The 15,047-nt window shown below is 51.2% G+C and overlaps 1 protein-coding gene across 1 annotated transcript; it reads left to right on the plus strand.

The window, feature by feature from the left end:
• Positions 1-7,960: 7,960 nt before the first annotated feature.
• Positions 7,961-9,915, plus strand: ARL4D (ADP ribosylation factor like GTPase 4D). The gene is made up of 2 exons (XM_027518546.1): positions 7,961-8,061; positions 8,634-9,915. The coding sequence occupies exon 2, from the start codon at positions 8,729-8,731 to the stop codon at positions 9,329-9,331; it is 603 nt and encodes a 200-aa protein (XP_027374347.1). The 5' UTR covers positions 7,961-8,061; positions 8,634-8,728; the 3' UTR covers positions 9,332-9,915.
• The last annotated feature ends 5,132 nt before the right edge of the window (positions 9,916-15,047 follow it).

The raw sequence follows: 15,047 nt of genomic DNA on the forward strand, positions 1-15,047 counted from the left end.
AGCGTGTCACCGCCCGTCGCCGTCACCGTCCGGCTGTCGTGCACGTTGCACTCAGTGTGACCAGGTCCCCGCTCACTCCAGGTCTCCCTTCCTTTGCCTCGTTGACAGTGCTATGGCGGCACTACACCAGACTCTCGGGCAGAAGTTGGATTCTCCACATTGTAAAAGAGAAATCCCGCATCTGCCGTGGCTTTGTGGTTCTCGGGCGGAAGCGCCGTCTGGAATCTGCATGCCCCGCCCTTTGTCGCCAAGAAGGCGTGGCTCCGGCGGGACCGCAGCGCCCTGGGGACGGCCTCGGGGCGGCGGCAGGGGAGCTCCTCCTTGGTGCTAGTGGAGAGGAGAGACCCGACCGGAGAGGGTGCGGGGTGGCCGTCGAGAGGGACCCGTGCGACGAGCTGTTGGCCGAGAGTTTTCCTGAAGACAAGGTCGCAAGACTCACTCGCTAGAAACGCCTGGACTGCAGTGTGGTACAGAGGCCTCCGCCTGCGGAGAGAGGGGCTCCGTAGGGTCGGGTGTGTGGAGGGGGCTTCCCTGCCAGGCGGAAGGCGGATGGCCCACAGTGGGGAAGGGAGGGAGCGTGTGGATGCGGAGGGCGGGGCCGGGCCGCGGGAGGGGTTCACTCCAACTGCAGCGCCCTTGCCCTTCGGTGCTTCTACGAACCAAACCGATCCTCGGACTCCTACCGAAAGCTCCCTCCGCCTAGGCCCTCGTTTCCGTGCCCTTCCTCCTCAGCTGTGGGCCTCGCTGATGGCTCAGATTGTCAAGAATCCACCTGCAAGACAGGAATCATGGGTTCGATTTCTGGGTCGGAAAGATCCCCTAGAGGAGGAAATGGAAACCCGTGACAGAATTCTTGCCTAGGAAATCCCATGGACAAAGAGGATCCTGGCGGGTCACAGGGTCCCAAGGAGTCGGACGCTACTTAGCTACTAAACAGCAGGAAACATTATGTTGATCTGAACTGTCACAGCCACTAGCCACATGCAGCCAGGGATCGCTGGGCAGGTGGTTCCGCCCAATTCAGAGGTACTGAAAGTGGAAAACACACATGGGATTTCAAAGACTTAGTATTAAAAATTGTAAAATATCTCTGTAATGTTGATATTGAAATGATATTTTAGATATCTGTTTTGTGGGGGGCGGGGGGCAGGGAGGTGTGCCTCAGGATTTACAAGAACTCTGAGAGATGGAACCCTTGCCTTGTCTTTGAAAGCATGGAGCACTAACCACTGACCACCAGAGAATTTCTGAGATATCTTGAGTTAAAGAACATATTAAACTTAATTTCCCTTACTTCTCTTTATTTATTTATTTGTATATGCGTAAGAGTATTTAAATTTACCTGCAGGAGGGAACTGCCTGGTGGTCCAGTGGTTAGGCCTCAGCGCTTTCATGCAGGAGTCCGGGTTCCATCCTTGGTTGGAGAACTGGGATCCTAAAGGCCACAAAGTGGCCAAAGTAAAAAAAAAAGTTATGTGTGTGACTCACTTATTTCTTGAAAGCACTGTTATAGACGGAAGTGCTGAGAGGCTAAGCATCTTGACTAATGTGAAAAGAAGTAAGGATTTGCATTCAAGCATCCTGCTAACCACTGGGGCCTCAGGTTTTTTAAACCAGGGGTCCTGATATTTTAACTGTGGGTGATAAGAATGCCTCTTTGACGAGCATACTTGTGAATCTATCCGTGGAAATGCAAGCACATGGAAAAGTCTCAATGAGAACACCCTAGGAAAAGTCATTTCTTGCCTGTAAAATAGAAATGATTCCATTTGAAATCTTGCATACTATCTACACCTACTCACCCTGAGCCTACTGTTTCACATCCCCTCTCCCTGGTCTTGTATTTTTGCTGGCTGTCAAGTGGCTTTGACACCCTTGATGCTCACATGGAATAGATATACATGTAGATATGGACGCGGACACATAGAATGTAGGTATAGTCACAAATATACAGCCATTAGTGCTGTATTGTCTTTCATCTTGATGGGAAACCTTTTGTTTGCTGGTCTAGTCTCAGTACCTATGGTAGTGCTCCAAATGTATTTGATTTTTGATGAATATGTGTTGAATGACCGGATGAGGGTCCAATGAGACAATGTATAATATGCTTAGCTTGGGTCTGACAAATTCTTCAAATTTCTGAGTCGGAAATTCTGGAAGGAGGCTCCAGCTCTGTGTATATCAAGTCTTCCAGATGATTCTGACAAACTCCCAAATTTGAGCATGCACCCATTCGTGTGGGCCAAACAACATGAGTGACTTGACAGAAATCTATGAAATCAAGAAGCTGAATCAGGGACTTCCTGGTGGTCCAGTGATTAAGTATCTGCCTCCCAATGTAGGGGACATGAGTTCGATCCCTGGTGTGGAGCTAAGATTCCCCCATACTTCGAGGCAACTAAGTCTGAGTGATCAGATACAGCCAGATAAGTAAATACATTTTTTTTAAGTGAAAGTGAAGTTGCTCAATCATGTCCGACTCTTTGCAACCCCATGGATGGTAGCCTACCAGGCTCCGTGATCCATGGGATTTTCCAGGCAAAAATACTGGAGTGGGCAGCTGAATCAAACATATAAGGTCTCTGGGGATTAGCCCCTTTGTTAAAGCTCTAAAGAGTCCCTCAGCTCGGATAACTGGCCAACAGCGAGTTCCCTGCACAGTGTGAGCCTGGCTCTCTCTCGTCAACTCACCTCTGTCTCTCTCTGGTGAGCTTGTTCTTCCCCCCTCACAGCTGTTGGCGGTTGCTCCCATGGCACTGTCACCCTCTTGGGGCTCTGGCTGCTGTTCCTTCCTGATCACCCAAGGCCCCTCTTGATGCCAAGGTCTCCCCAAGTGCCAGTCTCCTGTGCAGATGGATGCTGGAATCTGTCCCCTAGTGGTGTAGATGGATGCTGGAATCTGTCCCCGAGTGGATCTGTCTCCTAAGAGACCACAGCCTGCTGCAACTGCCTCTTCACAACCTTCTCCATCCTCCAGCCTCCTCCCGCCTCTGCCTTCCCGGCACCAGCTATTAGGCCCTCAGGAAAAGCATAAGAAATGTCACTGAAATCAGATTTCCTGCTCAGAAAATGTTCATTTACATCTGATCTTACCTCCACAAAAACAACTTGAAAAGGGTGGCTTTTCCATTCTCTCTGTACATTCAAGCTGTAGTGAAGGTACTGTCTGAAAGGAAGACTCCAGGGAAGTTCCCTTGTGGTTAGTTTAGTGGTTAAGACTCCAAGCTTTCACTGCCAAGGGCAAGGGTTCAATACCTGGTAGCAGATCTAAGATCCCACGAGCTGGGTGGCATGGCAAGAAAAAGAAATAAACAGACCCCAGAAGGAAGGAAAGGAACCTGTCCAACTTCACTCTACCCACTTTGCTTCAGGTTTAGGCAGTGACAGACTCATCCACCAGGGGGCAGCATCTGCTCCTTTTCTGCCCTGGCCTGGGCTCTGGGACTTAGTTTTGGATGAGCTGCCTCTGAATGGGCCCCTGGTAGGAGAAAAGGGTCTTCAATGGCCCCCTTCCTCTCAGTTTTTCTTTTTTCTTTTCACACTCATTCTAAGTAGTAGGTTGTGTTTTCCCCATTTTATTCTTGTTTTTTTTTGGCCATGGAATCTCTTTTCTCCAGCCAGGGATGTAACCGTGCTCTGTGCAGTGGAAAACACAGTTGTAACCAATGGACACGCAAGGAATTCCCGCTTTGTTTTATTCTTGAGGAAGAAAAGCTGGGATTTGAAATATGTGTCTTTGTGATTCCCTGGCGGAAGCTGCTCTTGGACCTCATCTCCCCTCCCATCCCTCCTCCTGCCGACTCCTCTCCTCCCTTCACTTGTGCACTCAGCAGGTCCTCGGTTGGGATGCAGTGGAGACAAGGATGTCCTCAGCTGCTTCCTAGGTGAGCCTCACCCATCCTGTACCCTCCCCTACTCCAAAGCCTGAGCCGTCCTGCGGAAAGGGACCTGGAATCTCTAAGCCCCTCTTTACATGCTGAGGAAATCAAGCCTCCTAGCGGAAAGTGGTTTTCTAAGTCAGCCTACTTGTCAGGACAGGAGTCATGATGACTCTCAGCTCAGGGTTCAGACCACCAGGCCTTAAGGGGGGGCCTATCCAGTGTCATCCTTTGCATGGCCTGTTTTTCTCCTTTAAGAAATCCCTCTTCCCCAAGGCCTGAGGGTTCAGTATTACCCAGACCTTGCCTGGAAGTACAGGGTTTTTAGGTGTCCCTCCCAACCCCCAAGGTGTCAGGGACCCCAGACCCGGAAACTCCCGGCTAAGGCTGGGTGCTTAGTTCCCACACTCAGGGCACCCCTTGAGTATATGTAGTCCATCTATCATATAGCCATGAATTATGGAGGATTTCCTGATTGCCTGCTGTGTGGCAGGCACAGTGCTGGGCACTGTGGAGATGTGGCTGAGAAGAACCAGCTTCTGGGCTCAGCGCTTGGTCTGGTGGGGAGACAGCTCTGAGGAAGACCCTCCACTCAGCAGCTGGAATCTAACCAGGTCAGGGAGCCAATGGGAGGAAGCAGGTAGGTCCCAGCTAGTCTGTCCTTCTGTCTGGAATGCTTCCTTGCCCCTTGTCCATTCAATCTTGCCTCTGATGTCACCATTGGAGAGGCCTTCATGAGCACCTCCTCCTCCATGTAAAGTAGCTCTCCCCCCAGTCACTCTCCAGCACATTTCCCTGTTTTATTTTCCTCGATGGCTTATGTCACTATCTGAAATGAGCCTCTTTAGTCATTATCTGTCTCTCCCTACTCCTCATCGTAATGTCCACTCTATGAGAGCATGTCCTTATCCATTTCACTGAGGCCTTCAGACTGACAGGTACTCCATCCATGAATGCTCAAAGTAAGAATGTTCTTGAGCATTGTGAATCCTCCAATGTACTAGGACCTGGGCTGTGATCTTGTGGAGAGAAAGGGCTGTAGAAATGAGGCTGCCGGTATAAAAAATGGTGACTAATGGAGGAAGGCTCCCTGGGCCCCAGGCTGGTTGTGGAAATGGGAACTGGAGTTGCCATTTTAAAGGAGACTGGACTGGTACAGGCCCACAGACTGGTGCTGAGCCCAGTCTGAGCCCAGGACTGAGCCCTTTCTTTCACCCCCAACTTGCCCCACCTCCTCCTTCCCATTTGTTCATCAACACCTTTCTGGGCAAAGGCAAAGGATGAAGGGTGGGGTGAGATTTCCAGTTTCAACGCCCTTATCAGATAATCAAGTTATAATTTCCCTCTTGTGTGTGAGGCCCAGGAGATGTAGGAGAAATGTCAAAGAAGTTTCAAAGGTTGTGGAAGAAACACAAAACAATGTGTCTGTTTTCAGTTTCCATGCATTCTCTGTTTCTCTTTGTATTTTTGATTTCACAGCCATTTTATCCAAGCCAAGTTTGGCCAGTTTTTAGCTGAGCGACACTGGACACGTTACTTCACCTTTCTGTGGTTTGCTGTTCTCTTTTTAGAGTAACTCTACTTACGACATGGTATGAGTTGTATATTTAAGAAGGAATATTGGGGATTCCCTGGTTGTCCAGTGGTTAGGATTCTGCACTTTCACGGCTGAGAGTGAGGGTTCTAGCCCTCACTGGTCATAGAATTAAGTTCTTGCAAGCTTCGAGGCCAAAACTAAAAAAAAAATTTAAAGAAAGAAAAGAATAAAAGGAAAAGTGTGCAAAGTTCCTTGACCACAGCTTAGCATACAGTGGCTACTTAAATAGGCCAGTTGTTCCCAACCTCCTGGTCTGTGCTGTCTTCCCCTCTGCTCAGTTCCTTTCCTATTCCTTAGCTCCTGCTGCATCCTGCAAGCCCCCAACATGGCGGGTATAAAAGCTAATTACTTAAGGTCTTGATCTCTTAAGGGATTTGGGGAAGCTCCCTGCATCGTTAAGGAAAACCAGGTGGCTGGTTTGTAGCAGGAAGGGGAAGAGGAGGTGGCAAGGCAGGCTGGTGCTAAACAGATGGGAGCTAGTGGGTAGGACGGGCTAAGCCCTCCTGTCTGGCAATGGCTTCCCTTTCCTTTTCTTTTTCTTTCTTCTTCTTTTTTTGATATTTATGTATTTTGCTTCATCAGCTTTTAGTTGTGGCATACAAACTCTAAGTCGCAAGATGTGGGATCTAGTTTCTTGACCAGGGATCAAACCGGGGCACCCTGTATTGGGAGGGCAGAGTCTTAGCCACTGGACCACCAGGGAAGTCCCCATCCTCCTCTTTTCTAATCACCCTTACAGACAGTTTTCTAAAAAGTTAATATTGTGATGCATAATAAATGCAGGAATCCGGCTTCCTTGTAAAAATGGAATAGCATAGTCAAAATTTGCTTCTCCTTTGATCCCCTTCTCCACGTTCAGTTTTACCTTTCTCCCTGCAGGTAATCAGTTAGCCTTTGGTCACACTGCCCCTTTGTGACATCTCCTCTTCAGTGCTGCCCAGACTAAATCAGGCTGTAGTGACTGGGGAGATGCCACGCAGTGCTGTCCACCTCCCAACCAGTCCTACACAGAACTCATTAATTTCTGGAAACCTTTCCAGGGGCTTCTAGTTGACACTTTCCCTCCTCTGAAGTCCTACGCATGCTTATCTCATGATTTACAAAGTCCCAGTGCTCCCTGTCAGTGACCAGTCTTGTCTCCCTCACTAGAGTATAAGCCCTCTGAACCCAGGCATTTGTGGTCTGCACATCCGCTATGTCTTCGTAGTTTCTTTGGCTCGTGCGGCGCAAACAGTATGAATCAAGTCAGCAAACACCCTGGGAAGTGAAGAATTTTGCCTTTATCAATTTGAACAAGGTAGGGTCTGCTATGGCAGGCACTCTGACCAGAAACTGGGGGAATTCTGCTAATAATCTCCTGACTAGAGAGACTGAATAGGTAAGTGGTGAGGGACCGAGGCATTGGATTCAGACATGTCCTTGCTCAGCCATTTACTAGCTATGTGTGATGTTAGACAGGGACTTTCTAGGTGGCCCAGTGGTAAAGAATCTGCTTGCCAATGCAGAAGACTCAAGAGACAAGGGTTCCATCCCTGGGTTGAGAAGATCTCCTGGAGAAGGAAATGGCAACCCACTCCAGTATTCTTGTCTGGAAAATTCCATAGACAGAGAAGCCTGGAGGGCCACAGTCCATGGGGTGGCAAAGAGTTGGACTTGACTGAGCACACACGACATTAAACAAGTCATTGAGCCCTTCAGAGCTTTCTTCACCTGTGTAGTGAGACCACACCAGTCCCTACCTCCTGGGCTGTCATGGAGATCAGTAGGGGTAATAGGTCGGAGAAGGCAATGGCACCCCACTCCAGTACTCCTGCCTCGAAAATTCCATGGACGGAGGAGCCTGGTAGACTGCAGTCCATGGGGTCACTGAGGGTCAGACACGATTGAGCGACTTCACTTTCACTTTTCACTTTAATGCATTGGAGAAGGAAATGGCAACCCACTCCAGTGTTCTTGCCTGGAGAATCCCAGGGACTGGGGAGCCTGGTGGGCTGCCGTCTATGGGGTCACACAGAGTCGGACACGACTGAAGTGACTTAGCAGCAGCAGCAGGGGTAATAGGTTTAGGCGGTTTATGGGATTCCAGGTTCATACAGGTTAGAACATTAAATTAGAAAAGATATAGGAGGAAGACTTGTCAACATCTCTCGAGTAAACCCTGGCAGAGGAAGCGCACACGTGGACTGAATATCTCTGCCTGTGTGAGGGGCATGTGGGGATATTGAGAATATTATGCTCTTCATCTCTCCTCCCTAGCCAAACGCTGCCACGCCCCTTCCACCTTCCATCCCAGGTTAATTCCGAGTTTAATTCCAAATACAGGCAATGGTAGAAAACATCAATAAAACGGTCACCAATTGATCACAGTTGCATCACAGTGGGGACCCGGTTGCAATCCGCGTTTCTCCACGCTCCGCCCCACCTCGCTGCCGCAGGGCCGCTGATTGGCCCATGCCACGTGACGTCACACGCGGGTTTTAAGGCCGAGTGCCCCTGTCAGCTCCGCAGTGCCCGCGCGCTGGAGACCGGCGTGGATACTAGCGGGGCTGGCCCGGAGGGGAGCGGGGAGAGCGCGGCTGACGGGAGGTAAAGGCGCTGCTCAGGCCGAGCCGAGGCGGTCTGGGTACGGGAACGCGGGAGCTGAAGTCGGCGATCGGAGGAAGGCGGGCAGCGGAGGGTCGCGGGGCAGTGGGGAAGGGGTCTGTGTAAGGAGGGGCGTGTCAACCGTGGGGTTGTGGAAGGCGAGTGGGAGTGGGCCCTTCTCTCCGATTTCAGCACCCGCACCCTGATTCTTAATTTCGGGCCACTGCCCCCCAGATGCAGGTTCCCCCGAGGAATCTCTCCTGGGGAGCTGGGGTCGCGGTGCCTGCTGCCACACCACAAGCGCGGAAGCTGACTGTCCCCCTATCCAGGCCTCTCTCTCCAACCTCAGTGTCCTAGGGGTTTCTCTGGGTCTCATCGCCCCTGTCATGGCCCCCAAGGGACGGGGGAGAGCCTCTGTTATACCTGCAGCTGCTTAAAAAAAAAAAAAAAAAAGCCGAAAACAAATTTTTAAAAAGTGGGCTGCTGATTTAGGACGTGATCAAGAAGTTGCAAATTTCATGTTTGTTATTAAACATCGATCCTCCTCTTTTCTCCCATGACCTTTCCCTGTTCAGATAACCCAGCTGTGATCCCCAAAGCGTGCAATTTCAAGGTCTCCTCCCTGCCTCTTCTGTGAGCCCCAAGACCTGCATCTTAGCTAGAGTTCAACATGGGGAACCACTTGACTGAGATGGCGCCCACCACCTCCTTCTTGCCTCACTTCCAGGCCCTGCATGTTGTGGTCATTGGGCTGGACTCAGCTGGAAAGACCTCCCTTCTTTACCGCCTTAAGTTCAAAGAGTTTGTCCAGAGCATCCCCACCAAAGGCTTCAACACAGAGAAGATCCGGGTGCCCCTGGGGGGGTCCCGTGGCATCACCTTCCAAGTGTGGGACGTCGGGGGGCAGGAAAAGCTTCGACCGCTGTGGCGATCCTACACACGCCGGACAGATGGCCTGGTGTTTGTGGTGGATGCTGCTGAGGCTGAGCGGCTGGAGGAGGCCAAGGTGGAGCTCCACCGAATCAGCCGAGCCTCGGACAACCAGGGTGTGCCTGTGCTGGTCCTGGCCAACAAGCAAGATCAGCCCGGGGCACTGAGCGCCGCCGAGGTGGAGAAGAGGCTGGCGGTCCGGGAGCTGGCTACTGCCACACTCACCCACGTGCAGGGCTGCAGTGCTGTGGATGGGCTGGGCCTGCAGCCAGGCCTGGAGCGCCTGTATGAGATGATCCTCAAGAGAAAGAAGGCTGCCCGGGCAGGCAAGAAGCGACGGTGACCTGAGGCTGCTCCTCCTCACCAGTAGGGGTCTGCACACTTGGACAGCCAGGCGGAGCCTGTGGCCCCTCATTCAGCCCCAGGGTGCAGGACCTGTCCACCTCAATGGAGGACCAAGAAGCACAACAGGGGTCCTGTTTGGGGGCAGCATGGGGGCGGGTGACGGGAGATGGAATGTGTTCTCACATCTCTCCCTCATCCTCACTTCTGGGGAAGTGGAGGCTGCAGGACTGTGGAGGCTTAAATGTAAACTGACTCTACCTCGACCCTGTTTCCTGTTTTTCTTCTCTGGCTTTTTGATTAGACGTGTTTGGGGGCAAAGGAAAGTTACTTGGAGGATGCATTTGGAATAATGAGAACTAGCTCTTGGCTCCCCCCACCCCAACTGAGGGATGCTTTTCTAGGGGTGCCAGTCATAACTGTCTATATTTTTGTGTTTGTATGAAAGTGCCAAGAATCCCTCCATCCCCCCTTTGTAGACTTAATGACCGTTTTTATAAGCCATGTATGTCCTCTGTATAATTATTAACTATTTTTTAGCATTTGCCTATAAGTTATTAAAGACTGATGATGTTGTAGCTCTAACCTTGGTTTGGCATTTTCCTTTCTTTACCTTGGCTCAGGGATAGTCCCAAGATTTCCAGATGGGCAGGCAGGGGTGGGGAGGAGGGACTTATCTTGAAGCTGAATTTGCAAAGCAAGCCTTTTTCTAAAAAATTAGATTGTGTGTTCATGGGGCAGCTGGTGGGGATTAGAGAGAGTTGAAGTAACTCCATGTTATCGCCTGATCTATGGATAGAAGAGCCTGGTGTGCCACAGTCCATGGGGTTGCAAAGAGTCAGATACAACACACACAGACACACACACACATATCACATTGCTTGATCTCTGCCGGGTTTTTTGGGGTCCCTTCTTTCTCCCTTTCTTCCCTCATCCTCTTGCTCTTACTTATTCTTGACACTAACTGGTCCTTGCAGGCATTAAAAAAAAAATTATCATTTTTGGCTGTGCCGGGTTTTTGTTGCTGTGTGCGGGCTTTCTCTAGTTACAGTGAGTGGGGGCTACTCTTCATTGACGTGCACAGGCTTCTCATTGCTGCTTCTCTTGTTGTGGAGCATAGGCTCTAGGGTGCGTGGGCTCAGTAGTTGTGGTGCATGGGCTTAGTTGCCCCAAGGCATGTGGAATCTTCCCAGACCAGCTATTGAACCTGTGTCCCCTGCATTGGCAGGGGGGTTCTTTACCACTGGACCATCAAGGAAGTCCCCTTGCGGATTTAACTTCAAGTTTTGCAGGTGCGAGCTGCTCCTACGTTCTTGCCCTTGGGGCCACCTCTTAGGTCTGTATAGGTAAATCCTCAAAGGGCCTTCTGTCCCACCCCCAGCACTCAAGTGGTTAGTCTGATTTCCTCCCCCAACCCAGCACACACCTTGGGGGATGTGGTGAGAATGGAAAGTAATTTCCTCCTGGCCTGAAGCCAGCTCCATGTGCCCGATCCTGCTGACTGCAGCTCACTGGCAGCAATGGCAGTGACTGATGCTGGGGAGGCCTGGGCTGGATTGAGCCAGCCTGGCACCTGTGACTAAGCCCTGAGTTGTCCAGCTCTGGGAATGGTAGCTATTCCCACGAGAGGGGAAGTCTAGTAGCTGTTTGAGCCAGGTGGGAGTGAGGACTGCTGGATATCCATATAGGCCACCAATGTTAGCAATGATGGAAAGAATAAAATGCTGATGTCATGAGCGCCTGCTCAGACTCTTAGGGCCAACCCATTCTCAGCAGGAGGGCCAGCTGTGTCTGAGGACAATTAGATCCTCCTAATCTGAGTGGGAGTCGTAAGTAAAAATCAAACACCATCAATTCTTTCCAATCCCCTAGTCCTGCTCCCACCCTTTGTGCAAACAAGGGCTCCCAAGAGCCAGTTCAGAGTCCTGGCTCCAGAATCAGATGAAAGGACCTGGGGACGGAGGGGAGGTGCTGGCAACCCCATCCTGGGGGAGCTTTCCTAAGGAACTCCTTTCTTCCTAGCCAGTTGGCAGAAGCGGAATTTCGCTGAGTTGGGGCCGGTTCAGATTTGCTACACTTGTGCACAGTCCCTCCCCTAGCCCTCAAGGTGCCTGGCAGGATGGGGTTGGGTGTGCATCCATCCAGAAGGGTGCCCAAGTCTGCGTCAGCACTGGGGCCTGCTGGGCAGAGCTGCTGGACTGGTTCTGCTGGGGACACGTGCTACCTGGCCCCCGTCCACACATACCTGTGATTCATCTGTCCCAGGCCTCAGGGCAAAGTCCTCTCCTGCAGCCCAAGAGCAGGTTGGGGAGGCCCTGGCTGGAAGGACCCTAAGCTCTTGCTGGGAGATCTTCCCCATTCCACCCCAATTCTCTCTTCTGTCTTAAAATCTCCAAGGACCTGTTCTCTCCATTTTTGGTCGCCTGGGGGACTGAGGTCTCTGGATTTGGGGGACTATGTTAAAAAACCTGCCTGCCAATGCAGGAGACATAAGAGACAAGGGTTCTGTCCCGGGGTCGGGAAGATGTCCTGGAGGAGGAAATGGCAACCCACTCCAGTATTCCTGCCTGGAGAATCCCAGGGACAGAGCAGCCTGGCAGGCTACAGTCTGCTGCTGCTAAGTCACTTCAGTCGTGTCCAACTCTGTGCGACCCCATAGACGGCAGTCCACCAGGCTCCCCAGTCCCTGGGATTCTCCAGGCAAGAACACTGGAGTGGGTTGCCATTTCCTTCTCCAATGCATGAAAGTAAAAAGTGAAAGTGAAGTCGCTCAGTCATGTCTGACCCTCAGTGACCCCATGGACTGCAGCCTACCAGGCTCCTCCGTCCATGGGATTTTCCAGGCAAGAGTACTGGAGTGGGGTGCCATTGCCTTCTCCGAGGCTACAGTCTACGGGGTTGCAAAGAATCGGACACGACTGAATGACTTAGCAGCATGCAACATAACTTGGAGGTGCTCCCCCATCCCTAGCAGAGAGGCCTCTGTGGTGCCAGCTCTACGGCCCTGCCAACCGTCCTTCCTCCCCATCTTATTCGATTGTCTTCTGCTCCTCTCCTCCCCCCACCGCCCCACCACGCTCCAGCCCTGGGGAGGGGTCATGGTCCACAGGAGACCTGTGAATGTCCTAGCTCTTCCCCACAGCCCTGTGCCCTGACCACCTGGGGGGTGGAGGAAGAGGATACTGGCGGCAAGTGACAGTGAAATGGAGAAGCCAGTGGCTCTGAACGGGTTGTAGGGAGAGGACAGCACTGGGGTATTCTGATTAGAAAGTTACATTCTGGCTGGGTGGGATCCAGAACTTTGAAATAATCCTCCTGCCTTAGTCCATCAAAGGGACAGAGAGGTGGGAGGGAGGTGATCACCTCAGGGATTCTGTGTGTCGAACTCTGGGCCAGCTGGCTTGGGATGGGAGTGGGTCAGGGTTGAGGGTAGGTTGTAGTCTCTTTGTCTCAGCTTCTTTATTAAGCTTCATTTTTTAAGAGAATTATTTATTCATTTATTTTTGGCTGTGCTGGGTCTTTCTTGCCGTGCTCAGGCTTCCTCTCGTCGCAGCAAGCAGGGGCTGCTCTCTAGTTGCAGTATGCAGGCTTCTCATTGCAGTGGTTTCTCTTGTGGAGCATGGGCTCTGGGGTGTGTGGGCTTCACTAATTGTGGCGCATGGGCTTAGTTGCCCCGAGGCATGTGGAATCTTCCCCGACTAGGGATTGAACTTGAGTCCCCTGCCTTGGCAGGTGGAATCCCAACCACTGGAGTACCAGGGAAGTCCAGGAGAATTTCTTTGAGTCCCTGAATAGGTACTGAGGTAGAGGCTCCCTCAGGGCCGAGGATGTCCAGGGGCCAGGAGTGGTGGTCAGGGACTGACTGCCTGTGATGTGAAATTGAAGGAAACCAGTGGACTCAGCATTGGGGCTCCCTTCTGGGCTGCAACCCCCTTCCCCAGCCACCTCTTCTCGCACAGTTTGGATGGTAAAATCCAGGTGGAGGGCATTTTCCCTGGGTGCCCTGTGCTTCCCCATAGCCCTCATGAGTGCAAAGATGGCAGAGGTCTCTCACCTTCCCATTCCCCACTCCAGTCCCCCCATGCTGTGTGTGCTCAAGGCAAAGAAAAAGTAGCAAATAAGAGGGGCTTCCCTGGTGGCCCAGTGGTTAGGACTCTGTGCTTCCACTGCAGAGGGCATGGGTTTGATCCCTGGTCAGGGAACTAAGAAAGACCCTGCATGCTGCTTGGCGAGACCAAAACAAGGAAAGGAAAAAAAGTAGCAAAAAGGGAGGAAAGAATTCCTTAAGCGGGCAGTGACTTGCCAGAGGATAAAGCTACTTAGTGGTGTGTCCAGATCCTTCCTCCCAGGCTGGCTCTTTGGATTCCCTCGGCAGACAACAGGAGATAGGAGACACGGAGCAAGTCCAGGACCTCAGAGTTCTTTCCCTCCCTCCCTGCCTTGATTAGATTAGGGGCCAGTTTCCGCTCCCCCACTCCTCTTCCTGAAGAGTGGGGACTTTATCTTCAAAGCCCAGAAGAGCTCTGGCCTCAAAACTGGCCAGAAGTCCCCACCCTCCTTTCACATTGACCATGCATCATGCCAAGTCTTTCTGGAGATGGACACCACTGTGGCCTGGGAAGCACTGAGTTCCACTGAAGAACTAGGAGCACACAGGACAGCCTGTTCTCTAACACGGACCTTTTCTGAACAGAGGCCAGGGAAGGGGAGGGAGCGAGGGCAGTAGTGAAGGCCCAGGCCAGCAATGGGCTATAAGGGATGGGCAGTCTGTATCTAGCCACGCACCATTTCCAAGGCCATCTGCAGGACCTGGCTGGAAGTTTGGGGATGGGTGTCATGGAACCCCTTCTCCAAGCTAAGACAGAGGAGGGTGTTTGTTCATCCCTCCTTCCTTTAAAAGATGTTTTTTATGCTCTTCCCTGCCTCACTTGATTACCAAAGTTATAGGTCTTTGTTATGAAAGAAACTTAGAAAATGGAACACCCCATCGTCTAAACTTCAGAGCTAGCTAAACATTTTGAACAGGTTTTATATAAATCTTTCATATATATATATGACACATATGGGATTATCTCAGGCATATTGTTGTACAGGTTATATCTTGGGCATAATTCAGTGTCAGGACATATGGATTTTTCTCATTCTTTTTGATGACTACATGAGATTCCATTGTATGAATGGACCTTCATTTATAAATTAAATCCACAGTGTGTCCTCAGCAATGAACTTCCTTGTATATATTTCTTTGTACTCTTGGAGATTTCCTGTAAGATGATTCCTAGAAGTAGAACTGCTGTGTCAAAGGGTACACTTATTTCAAATTTTTTCTAGATTAGTGACCAAGTATGTGTATGTGCCTTTAGAGAGTGTTTCAGTGTGTGTGTTGGGGGAGAATTTAAACCAGTTTCCTCGCCCTCCATCCTCAGATTTTAAGGCCTCTTTAAGCTGAGGGGGGTGTGTGTATGTGTGTGAGCGGGTGGGAGGGGGGTGGAGGGATGGGGGTTGGGGGTGAGGGATTAAGGGTGGGGGGTGTGGGGGGTTGGGGAGTGGGAGGGGTGGAAGCGGATAGACTTTACAGTGCTTTTGCTTTATGGGAGATAAGAAATACAATCACCAGCGAAGGTAGAGGATTTGCAGGCCCGAGGATTGAGCTCCACCCAGGAATGCCTGGCTGATGATGGAGGTGGGCAGATGGTGAGGACACCCTAAGCACCCAG

The sequence above is a fragment of the Bos indicus x Bos taurus genome, chromosome 19, assembly GCF_003369695.1.
Source record: "Bos indicus x Bos taurus breed Angus x Brahman F1 hybrid chromosome 19, Bos_hybrid_MaternalHap_v2.0, whole genome shotgun sequence".
Classification (NCBI taxonomy): domain Eukaryota; kingdom Metazoa; phylum Chordata; class Mammalia; order Artiodactyla; family Bovidae; genus Bos; species Bos indicus x Bos taurus.